The 12,060-nt window shown below is 55.4% G+C and overlaps 1 protein-coding gene across 2 annotated transcripts; it reads left to right on the plus strand.

Moving 5' to 3' along the window:
• Positions 1 to 8,359: 8,359 nt before the first annotated feature.
• On the plus strand, positions 8,360 to 11,875 carry rnaseh2c (ribonuclease H2, subunit C). Of its 2 annotated transcripts, none has more exons than XM_088608803.1 (5): positions 8,360 to 8,502; positions 9,655 to 9,806; positions 10,175 to 10,287; positions 10,502 to 10,621; positions 11,513 to 11,875. In XM_088608803.1, exons 2-5 carry the CDS (start codon positions 9,656 to 9,658, stop codon positions 11,534 to 11,536), a joined length of 408 nt encoding a protein of 135 aa, XP_088464929.1. In that variant the 5' UTR covers positions 8,360 to 8,502; position 9,655; the 3' UTR covers positions 11,537 to 11,875. The 2 variants fall into 2 exon arrangements, with proteins under 2 accessions (XP_088464929.1, XP_088464930.1); XM_088608804.1 differs by having other exon boundaries at positions 8,458 to 8,582.
• Positions 11,876 to 12,060: the final 185 nt, after the last annotated feature.

Below are 12,060 nucleotides of genomic sequence, written 5' to 3' on the forward strand. Positions count from 1 at the left end.
CCTGTAGCTGACGCACACACACACTGACACGCTCTCCTGTAGCTGACGCACACACACGCTCTCCTGTAGCTGACACACACACACGCTCTCCTGTAGCTGACACACACACACACTGACACGCTCTCCTGTAGCTGACACACACACACACTGACACGCTCTCCTGTAGCTGACACACACACACACTGACACGCTCTCCTGTAGCTGACACACACACACGCTCTCCTGTAGCTGACACACACACACGCTCTCCTGTAGCTGACACACACACACGCTCTCCTGTAGCTGACACACACACACGCTCTCCTGTAGCTGACACACACACACACTGACACGCACACCCAGAGGCACTCCCCTGTGATCTCCCCCTCAGAACGCATGCTCTGACACACTCAAACAAACTCACTGCCCTGTGAATTCCTCTCTCCCCTGCTCACACAGTGGCCACACATTGCTGTGCAACAGAATTTCTCACAGTGCAAACAGCTTCACGCCCCGAGACCAGTACAAATCTACACACCAGCTGCACTCTCACTCTGCACCCACTCTCCTGATCTCACTGTCCTGTGCTTTTACCCTGATCTCACTGGGCTCTACTGCGCTGTACTGTGCTTTTACCCTGATCTCACTGGGCTCTACTGCGCTAGTCTGTGCTTTTACCCTGATCTCACTGGGCTCTACTGCGCTGTCCTGTGCTTTTACCCTGATCTCACTGGGCTCTACTGCGCTGTCCTGTGCTTTTACCCTGATCTCACTGGGCTCTACTGCGCTGTCCTGTGCTTTTACCCTGATCTCACTGGGCTCTACTGCACTGGACTGTGCTTTTACCCTGATCTCACTGCGCTGTACTGTGTTTTTACCCTGATCTCCCTGGGCTCTACTGCGCTGTACTGTGCTTTTACCCTGATCTCACTGGGCTCTACTGCGCTGTACTGTGTTTTTACCCTGATCTCCCTGGGCTCTACTGCGCTGTACTGTGCTTTTACCCTGATCTCACTGGGCTCTACTGCGCTGTACTGTGTTTTTACCCTGATCTCCCTGGGCTCTACTGCGCTGTACTGTGCTTTTACCCTGATCTCCCTGGGCTCTACTGCGCTGTACTGTGCTTTTACCCTGATCTCACGCGGCTCCCAGGCAGCACAGCCTCGTGGCGGGACAGCCGGAGCTGGAGACCCAGGAACAGGTTTGGGCGGCTCTGTCTCCGGTCCCCTCAGGCTGGTCCCGAAGTCCCGTGCGCTCCCCGGCTGGGTGGGGCGCCGTGCCGGGACGGGCCCGTGCCTGCGGATCTCCGGGGAAAGCCTGGGTTTGGGAAACTCCCATCGAGAGAGGCGGGGGAGGAGGGGGAGGAAACTCCTGCTGCCCCAGGCTGGAGCTGTCCAGATCCCTGCCCTCACCCACCCAGGACCGGCTACACTCCCGCCCCACCCTGGGAGAACATGCAAACTCCACCCAGACAGTCCCCCCCCCAGGCAAAACACGAACCCGGGACCCTGGAGCAGAGAGGCAGAGGCCACAGCAATCGAGCTGACTCCACTCCACCCTAGGGCCCGCAGCGCGCTGGAAACAGCACAATTCCTGGATCGGGTTGCAGCGCTGAGCAGGCTGTAATTAACACACCCTGGGGGAGAGGAGGAGGAGGGTGCACCAGTGCTCAGAGAGGAAGGGCCAGCAGGAGTCCGTTCAGTGAATATTCTGCTCGCTGCCCCAGGGCTCCAGCTGTTGGCTCAGTGATGCTCTGGGACAGGCAGTGTGGGCGAGCTGTTTCTAACACACTGGTGTGTGGGGTCTCTCTCTCGCCGACTCCCAGTCTGCTCTTGCAGCAGTAACTGAGACAACAGTCACACACTGACACATACAGTCACAAACTGACACACACTGACACACACTGACACACACTGACACACACTGACTGTCCCAGAGTCCAGCACACCTGAGACAACGGTCACACACTGACACACACAGTCACACACTGACACACACAGTCACACACTGACACACACAGTCACACACTGACTGTCCCAGACTCCAGCACACCTGAGACAACAGTCACACACTGACACACACACTGACACACACAGTCACACGCTGACACACACACTGTCTCTCTCTGACTGTCCCAGACTCCAGCACACCTGAGACAACTGACACACACACTGACACACACACACTGACACACACACTGACACACACTGACACACACTGACTGTCCCAGACTCCAGCACACCTGAGACAACAGTCACACACTGACACACACAGTCACACACACTGTCTCTCTCTGACTGTCCCAGACTCCAGCACACCTGAGACAACAGTCACATACTGACACACACTGACACACACAGTCACACACTGTCTCTCTCTGACTGTCCCAGACTCCAGCACACCTGAGACAACGGTCACACACTGACACACACACTGACACACACTGTCTCTCTCTGACTGTCCCAGACTCCAGCACACCTGAGACAACGGTCACACACGCTGATGCACAGACACACTGTCAGGCCGCTGTCTGAAACACCCTTCCCACTGGGATACTGCAGTATCCCACACGAACAACAGTGAACTCCCGGCCCCCCCACACACCCACACACACCCCCCTCCCCTCTCACACCCACACACGCCTCGTGCCCAGAACTCGCCACTGCTCATTTCAAAATGCCCCCCACAAGCGCGAGAAATACCCATCACCCCATCGCTCAGCGAGGCTCGACGCGGAAGCTGCGTTTTTTCCGAGACGCCCACGCCGACCCCCCCTCTTCTCCCTTTCACGGCCTCGCCTCCGCCTCTCGGTCGCAGGTGTTGCTAAATCTTTTTAAACACACACCTTGTCAGTCTTGTCAGCAGGGCAGGATGCCACACAGGCTGGGTCATAAGACCCTGGAGCAGAGAGGCAGAGGCCACAACAATCGATCTGACTCCACTCCACCCTAGGGCCCGCATCGCGCTGGAAACAGAACAATTCCTGGATCGGGTTGCAGCGCCAATGCGGGCCTGAGCGCTGAGCAGGCTGTAATTAACACACCCTGGGGGAGAGGACTTGAACATAAAGAAAACGAAAGAGATAACAGTGGACTTTCGGAGACACAGGCCATACACTCACAGCCCACTCAGTATTGATGGAACGGAAGTGGAAACAGTCACCAGCTTTAGGTTTTTGGGAATTCACATCTCTAAAGATCTAACCTGGACTGTGAATACTGACTCTATCATGAAGAAGGCTCAGCAGCGCCTTTATTTCTTGAGGTGCCTCAAGCGATGGGGGATGCCAACACATGTGTTGGTGAACTTCTACCGCTGCACCATCAAGAGCGTCCTCACCAACGGGATCACCGTGTGGTATGGCAACACCTCTTCGCGAGAAAGAAAGGCACTTCAGAGAATGGTCAATATGGCCCAGAAGATCATCGGCTGCGGTCTCACCGAGATTAAACAGCTCTATGAGGACCGCTGCCGTGGTAGAATTCTGGCCATCACAGAGGACAGTCACCACCCCGGGCATGAGCTCTTCACCCCACTGCCCTCAGGCAAGAGATATAAGAGCATACGGACACTGAACACTAGATTCTTCAATAGCTTCTATCCACAAGCAGTGAGACTGGCGAACACATTTAGCCATCCCCCTCGGACCACACCTACACCATCACCATCTACCTCTTTATGATTTCTTATCTATTGCACATCTCCAGTCATTGTTTACACGTCTGTATTGTTTACATTCAAACTGTCTACATGTTTACTTGCACATTGTCTATTGTTTGTTTGTACATTGTCTTGATGCACTGTTTGCACTTTGTCTTGTTTTTTACACTTGTTTTACAATCGAGAGACTTTCTGTGAGTAAGAATTCCATTGTACCAGTACCGGTTACATATGGCAGTAAAGATCAAGTTCAAGTTCAGGAGGAGGGTGCACCAGTGTTCAGAGAGGAAGGGCCAGCAGGAGTCCGTTCAGTGAATATTCTGCTCGCTGCCCCAGGGCTCCAGCTGTTGGCCCAGTGATGCTCTGGGACAGGCAATGTGGGCGAGCTGTTTCTAACACACTGGTGTGTGGGGTCTCTCTCTCTCTCTCTCTCTCCGACTCCCAGTCTGCTCCTGCAACAGCACCTGAGACAACAGTCACACACTGACACACACAGTCACACACTGTCTCTCTCTGACTGTCCCAGACTCCAGCAGACCTGAGACAACAGTCAAACACTGACACACACAGTCACACACTGTCTCTCTCTGACTGTCCCAGACTCCAGCAGACCTGAGACAACTGTCACACACAGTCACACAGTGACACACACTGTCTCTCTCTGACTGTCCCAGACTCCAGCAGACCTGAGACAACGGTCACACACTGACACACACACAGTCTCTCTCTGACTGTCCCAGACTCCAGCACACCTGAGACAACGGTCACACACGCTGATGCACAGACACACTGTCAGGCCGCTGTCGGAAACACCCTTCCCACCGGGATACTGCAGTATCCCACACGGAACAACAGTGAACTCCCGGCCCCCCCACACACCCACACACACCCCCCTCCCCTCTCACACCCACACACGCCTCGTGCCAAGAACTCGCCAGCGTCTCTGCTCGTTTCAAAATGCCCCCCCCACCAGGAGCGCGAGAAATACCCCATCACAGGGTATCCAGAGATCGGCTCCGACAAACCGCTCCTGCAGAGGAAGAGGAAGAGAGAGCGAGCTCCGCAGCTCCGCGGCTGGGGGCCAGTACTGTGCGTGTTTAACAACGACTCGCTGCGCCACGGTGCGTTTGCACGGCCCCGCACGACACGGACACGACACGGGCACGCTCCCAGAGTCGAAACCCCGCTGGAGCCACGCGAATTGATTGTTGTGACGAGTCTGCGCTCAGCGAGGGCTCGACGCGGAAGCTGCGCTTTTTCCTCTGTCTTCTTGTGAAGCTGCCGCCCTGGCGAGACGCCCACGCCGACCCCCCCCTCTTCTCCCTCCCTGTTTTGGCTCAGAGGAGCTCGATCGCATTACCCCAAGTTCCCTGCGCGGTGGCCCCAAGAAGTTTCTGAGCCGAACCCCCCGGGACCAAACCCAACAGCAGCAGCGCTGTCAGAGACCCCGTGACTAAAGATGCGCGATTTTCCAAAACTTTCTTTTTTTTTTTGCAGCAGAAAGAGCTGGTTTACCGTACCTTCCCGAGTTCTCTGCCGGCCGTGTCCTCGGTCTGTGTGTGTGACTCTGAACTCTCCGGGCGAGTCTGAGTTCCTATTTCACGGCCTCGCCTCCGCCTCTCGGTCGCATGTGTTGCTAAATCTTTTGAAACACACACCCAGCCCAGGCGAGCGCAGAGCGCGCCCCCGAGCTGCCGAGCCGAGCGCGCTCCCGAGCTGCCGAGCACGGACACTTCCGCAAGACCCGGAGCCGGAGCTCGGAGCGGAGCCGATACAAACGCACTAGGGCGCTCCGGATCCCGGATCTGGATCTGTGCTCTCTACTATAATAACAACAATGATAGTAATAATTGCTCACACTTATATAGCGCTTTTCTGGGCCCCCCACTCAGAGTTCTTTACAGGTCATGGGGATCCCCTCCACCCCCACCTGGGTGAGGCGCCAGTCCGCTCCCCACACCCCAGCTCTCAGTGGGGAGGAGAGCAGAGTGATGGAGCCAGTAAAGAGAGGGGGGTTATTAGGAGGCCATGATGGGTGAAGGCCAGGGGGGAATATGGCCAGGACACTGGGGTTACACCCTGAATGTTCTTGAGAAACGCCCTGGGGTTTTTAATGACCACAGAGAGTCAGGACCTTGGTTTTACGTCTCATCCGAAGGATGGCGCCTTTTTCCAGTATAGTGTAATATAACAAACTATGTTATACTATATTTTAACAGTATAATATAAGCAACTATACTGGTGTGTGTTGAGGCGATAAAAATCAGTTCAAGATGTTGGTAAATAACACAATTTAGCTTCACATGTCTGAATTCAAGAGCTGATTCTATCATCTCTGAACACCCTGGCCCTCCAGGACTGGACACCTCGGACCCATGAAGAAGATGTGAGTCGTTTTCAATCTTGTCAGCAGGGCAGAACACCACACGGGCTGGGTCACAAGAGACTCATCGCTCCGGCACTTGCACAAAAAAAAAAAGACAAAAATGAAAAAGTCACAACCTCACCTAAAAGCTATTTTCGGAGTGCCATCAGGGCACTGAATCAACAAGATGAGCTCGGGCCGAACTGCAGCCCATCGTCTCTGACGTGTTACTGCTCTGCTCTGTAGAATCACACCTCCTGCCGAATGTCAGGTGAGCTGGACTCTTGATTCCTCGCTGTGTCTCCGTGGAGCCTGCAGGGTCTCACTGGGAGGGATCGTACTCACAAACTCACAAACGCCTCAACTAAAGTCTGATCTGATCTTATCTGATCTCAGAGTGCAGTGCCAACAGGAAGTACTGCCTTTATCGGCAGTGTTGTGGGGAATTCTTCCTCAGAGGAGCAGGATGCAGTCTTGTGCAGATTCAGTTTTATTGAGCTCAATAAGTCCCACAACGCGCGCTGGGTCGGCCCCACAGAACAGATAGACTGCAAGGGTCTCCCAGCTCTTATATACAGTCAGAAGAAAGTTAGTTTCACAATCCGAGTGCTTGTCCTGTTCTTTGATATGTAATAACCTCTTGTCCTGCTCTGTCTTGCTCTGGGTTCTGTCCTTTGAGCTGCAGTAGACATTGGTCTGCTGTGTCCTGTTTGTGGGTGTTGTTCCTGTCGTTTACTATGTAGCGTTAAGCCACTGGGGCTGCTAAAGCAAATCAGCTTTATGGCATCTTAGTGTAACTTTTGTGTTAATTTGCTAAATTACCAGACCCCAGGAACACCTCCCATGATGTGCTTAAGTGGTGTTGCTGTGATGCCGGACAAATGAGATGTATACATGTCTCACTTCGACAGCAAGCAGCCACGGCCACTTGGCCAAGGTGTCAAACTGTAGCAGTGCGCTGATCAGCCACACCCACACACCGACCAGCGCTGAGGAGGCAGGAAAACTCACAGACGTTACGGCCCCCCCAGAGCTCGGGCCAGGCCGACAACATGCAGACTCCACCCAGAAGGATCCAGGTCCAGGAGAATTGACTCAGGTCTAAGGCGCTGTGTGGTAGCACATAATAATAATAATAATAATAATAATAATAATAATAATAATAATATGCATAAATGTGTTATTTGCCATTTCTCCATGTTTTCATAACATATTTTTAAAATGTCATCATTAATACAGATTTGAGTGGTTCAGCACCTGTTTCCTCAGTGATCGATCCCAGAGAGCCCTGCTGTCGGGGAAGGGCGTTGGTGACGATGGGTTTTGTCAGCCAGTGCAGTTCTCGCTCCACACGGATGAAACGCAGATCACCGACAGCGCTGTTTTTTTCCTCTCGCGTCTGCGTGCGGACGATAGGGCCTTATCTGACCTCCTGCAGGGAAGAACATTCGACCGATACAGATAAAGCATCCACTCTTACGAACCGGAGCCAGGAGAGGACTCTGGAAATAAAAGCCCAGAGAGAAGAGAGAGAGAACTGAGCCCGCCTACAGATACACGCGGCTAGTCTGTGGAGAGTGGGCCTTGTTCTGAATATCGGTATCCGTATCCACACGTACACCGATCACAGTGAAGCAGTGTTCTCAGTGAACGACGCCTCACATTCACTGCGGTCCCACTTTGAAAAAGGACCGCCGCGATGACGTTTCAGAGTGCCGAAGGTTACGGCAACATTTTTTTAGAAGTCATTCATCCCCAGCGCCTTTACGGTTTCCAACTCTGATCCACGAGCCCCTCAGGGCACATACACACGTCACACGCGACTCTGCAGATTTTCTCAGCACTTCAGTTTATCGTCGTACGCACAAGTGCAATGAAATGCTTTTTTGCATGTATGCACCAATACAAAGATGCACTGTATTGTATGGTATCGCTGTTTATTTTACACTGATTATACAGATGCAGCCATTCAAAACAAGCGGGGTACGCTGCGGTACAACGTGGTGGGCGTATTGCATCTAAACGCGTCAAACCGCGCCATGCCGTAGGCAAATTAGATGATGTTAATAGTAACACATTACAATCACCTTGTAAAACCGCCAGGTGGCGCTAATAAAGCTTAACCTCTCCTGTACAGCATTTGAGCTGTCGCCAGAAAACACCCCGTTTCGAATCCCGATCACTGCTGAGGGAGAATCTTTATTCAATTAAGAATTTAAGTTGTATACTCTTTATGTCTGTACTTTGTACGCACAGCAAGTGTTTTGGCCGCAGGAAGAAATTCTGGGTCCTTGCATCGTGTAAACAAGCTGTTGTAGCGAGCGCCGCCACGGCGATGTGGCAGACAACACTGACCTCTTGTGGGCAAGGTGAGAAGCACACGGGTCACGTCCCAAGACTACATTTCCCAGGGATCGCTGCGCAGCCTACAAGCGCCCGGCGCAAAGTGATGACACGGCAGCGCGGACTGAATTTGTGCCTGAAGACGCGCGCTAGAGGTTTGCTTCCGTTCAATTGCTTTTCCTTTGTTAATTTGTGCCAAAATCTGTGTTTTAAAGAGCCGTGCTGCTCCGTTAGTGTAAGTCTGCTCAAAGAACGCGTTGTCCGTCTTTTCCGCTGAAATGTTGCCTTTAGTTTTAGCTAAAGAGTGTGTCGGTGTCGTTCATGTTTTAAAACCTTTTCTGATTGATGAACTTTTTTCGGGACGGCTGAGCTGTTGGATTCCCCCTGGCTTGAGTGTGTTTCTAGAGGCCGAGAGGTGCACCCTGCACACCAGTGAACACAAATAAACAGTCAGCTTTCTCGAAAAGACAGTTCTGGCCGGGTGCTCCCGGGTGCATTCGGTACTGACCCGATTGATGATCTATACTGAGGGATACGGGGCCTGTGCACTGGGGAGAGTCCGGCTCAGACTGACCGGTGCACAGAGGAGAGTCCGGCTCAGACTGACCGGTTTACAGAGGAGAGTCCGGCTCAGACTGACCCATGCACAGGGGAGAGTCCGGCTCAGACTGACCGGTGCACAGAGGAGAGTCCGGCTCAGACTGACCCGTGCACAGGGGAGAGTCCGGCTCAGACTGACCCATGCACAGGGGAGAGTCCGGCTCAGGCTGACCGGTGCACAGCGCAGAGTCCGGCTCAGGCTGACCCATGCACAGGGGAGAGTCCGGCTCAGGCTGACCGGTGCACAGGGGAGAGTCCGTCTCAGACTGACCCGTGCACAGGGGAGAGTCCGGCTCAGGCTGACCGGTGCACAGCGCAGAGTCCGTCTCAGGCTGACCGGTGCACAGGGGAGAGTCCGTCTCAGACTGACCCGTGCACAGGGGAGAGTCCGGCTCAGGCTGACCGGTGCACAGCGCAGAGTCCGGCTCAGGCTGACCCATGCACAGGGGAGAGTCCGGCTCAGGCTGACCCGTGCACAGGGGAGAGTCCGTCTCAGACTGACCCGTGCACAGGGGAGAGTCCGGCTCAGGCTGACCCGTGCACAGCGCAGAGTCCGGCTCAGGCTGACCCATGCACAGGGGAGAGTCCGGCTCAGGCTGACCGGTGCACAGCGCAGAGTCCGTCTCAGGCTGACCGGTGCACAGGGGAGAGTCCGGCTCAGGCTGACCGGTGCACAGCGGAGACTGACGGCCTGTGTTCTCCTCCAGGATGTCCGGCACCAGTGTGATCCGAGTGGACCTGGCCTCCGTCTCGCGGGCCGACGGGGAGCCCGTCCACCTCCTGCCCTGCGAGGTCGAGCACGACGGCCCGGCCCAGGTGGACCGCTTCTTCAGCGCCGCGGTCAAGGAGCGCGAGAGCGGTGAGCGAGCCGGGCCACAGGTCGGGTCTGCCGCAGCTCCCCTGGCCCGTTCCCTAGTCGGTAGTAACTGATCCCTGGATTTCATCCAGACGTTCCGAGGAGGCGGGGTATCGGCGTCAGCTACACGGCTGGGCAGCTTGTTCCACACCCCCGCCACCCTCTGTGTAAAGGGCCTCCTGTCCTGACTGGAGGAGCTCCTCCAGCTGTGTCCTGACGGAAACCAGGGGATCGGCTTCGACAACAGGGCTGGGCAGCTTGTTCCACACCCCCGCAACTCTTGGTGTAAAGAAGCACCTCCCATTCTCAGTCTTAAATGTATTTAAGGTGGGGTTTCCTGTGACCTTGCGTGACCTTGTCCCCCCCCCCAGACAAGAGCGTGTCGTTCCGGGGCCGTGGGCTCAGAGGCCGGGAGGTCAGCTGTCCGGAGGGCTACACGGGCCTGGTGCTGAAAGAGGACCACAGGCCCGTCTCCGAGGAGGAGGTGAGCGCCGGGGTGTGGGGGGGGGGCACAGGTGAGCCCGAGCAGGAGGGAGTTTCCGAGGAGGAATAATCACTGGGCACTTTCTTCCTTGGAAAAAAAAAGTTTATTTTGTGTGACGTGAGCTGTCAGCTCCTGGGGCCCCGGGTTCGACTCCACAGCCGGGGGGCTGTCTTACTCACCTGTGGGGGGGGGCGCTCTGCTCTGTCTCGGCCAGGAGCGGTCACTGAGGATCAGGACGGTCTTCAGCAGCCTGACCTACTGGAACCTGGAGACGCCGCCCTCCTCGGACGATGGCGTTGCCATGGCGATGAGCTGGCCGGACATCGCGGGAGCAGTGAGTGGTTCTCCCAGTCTCTCTCCCAGACTCCCAGTCTCTCTCCCCCTCAGAACCACGCTGTCCCAGTCTCTCTCCCAGTCTCTCTCCCTCAGATCCACGCTGTCCCAGAGTCCCAGTCTCTCTCCCTCAGATCCACACTGTCCCAGTCTCTCTCCCAGTCTCTCTCTCCCTCAGATCCACGCTGTCCCAGAGTCACAGTCTCTCTCCCTCAGATCCACGCTGTCCCAGACTCCCTCCCTCAGATCCACGCTGTCCCAGACTCCCAGACTCTCTCCCTCAGATCCACGCTGTCCCAGACTCTCAGACTCTCTCCCTCAGATCCACGCTGTCCCAGACTCCCTCTCCCTCAGATCCACGCTGTCCCAGACTCCCAGTCTCTCTCCCTCAGATCCACACTGTCCCAGAGTCACAGACTCTCTCCCTCAGATCCACGCTGTCCCAGACTCCCAGTCTCTCTCTCCCTCAGATCCACGCTGTCCCAGACTCCCAGTCTCTCTCTCCCTCAGATCCACGCTGTCCCAGAGTCACAGACTCTCTCCCTCAGATCCACGCTGTCCCAGACTCCCAGTCTCTCTCTCCCTCAGATCCACGCTGTCCCAGACTCCCAGTCTCTCTCTCCCTCAGATCCACGCTGTCCCAGACTCCCAGTCTCTCTCTCCCTCAGATCCACGCTGTCCCAGACTCCCAGTCTCTCTCTCCCTCAGATCCACGCTGTCCCAGAGTCACAGACTCTCTCCCTCAGATCCACGCTGTCCCAGACTCTCTCCCTCAGATCCACGCTGTCCCAGTCACACTCTCTCCCTCAGATCCACACTGTCCCAGTCTCTCTCCCAGTCTCTCTCCCTCAGATCCACGCTGTCCCAGACTCACAGTCTCTCTCTCCCTCAGATCCACGGGCCTGTCGAAGACTAGAAAAGCTCTGCAGCCTCGCACCTGGAACCAGGAGGCAGCACCTTGCCCGCACACATGTATATAGCATCACACACACACACACGTATATCTGCAGACACACATATGTACACACACAGACAGGGGCCGTGCTCCGTGAGCCTGGTCTCCCCCCAGCCCGCTGCGATGACGGTTCAGTCGGTGTGGACAGTGAAGGACAGCTCCCTGCTGCTCGAGTTCGACCTTCAGACTGACCGCCTGTGCCAGGAAGGCCCTACAGCCTGCTGTGAGGTGATGGGGGAAATGCCGTGCTCTGTGCTCTGATGTCTTATTAATAAAGAACGGGACGAGCCCTTGTGTGGAGCCTAGCTGACCGACTCTTCTGTCCCGGGTGACCCCGAGAGCAGCTGAGCAACAGGGCTGGAGAGGGCCACCCGCGCCCCATTCCTTGACACCCCTCCACCCCACGCCAGAACTTTGTGTGTGTCTGTGTGAAGTAACTCTCCAACACCAGGTGCTGAAATACTAGAAATAAACACACGGAGGTT

Source organism: Lepisosteus platostomus, chromosome 16 (genome assembly GCF_059453375.1).
Source record: "Lepisosteus platostomus isolate fLepPlt1 chromosome 16, fLepPlt1.hap1, whole genome shotgun sequence".
NCBI classification, from domain to species: domain Eukaryota; kingdom Metazoa; phylum Chordata; class Actinopteri; order Semionotiformes; family Lepisosteidae; genus Lepisosteus; species Lepisosteus platostomus.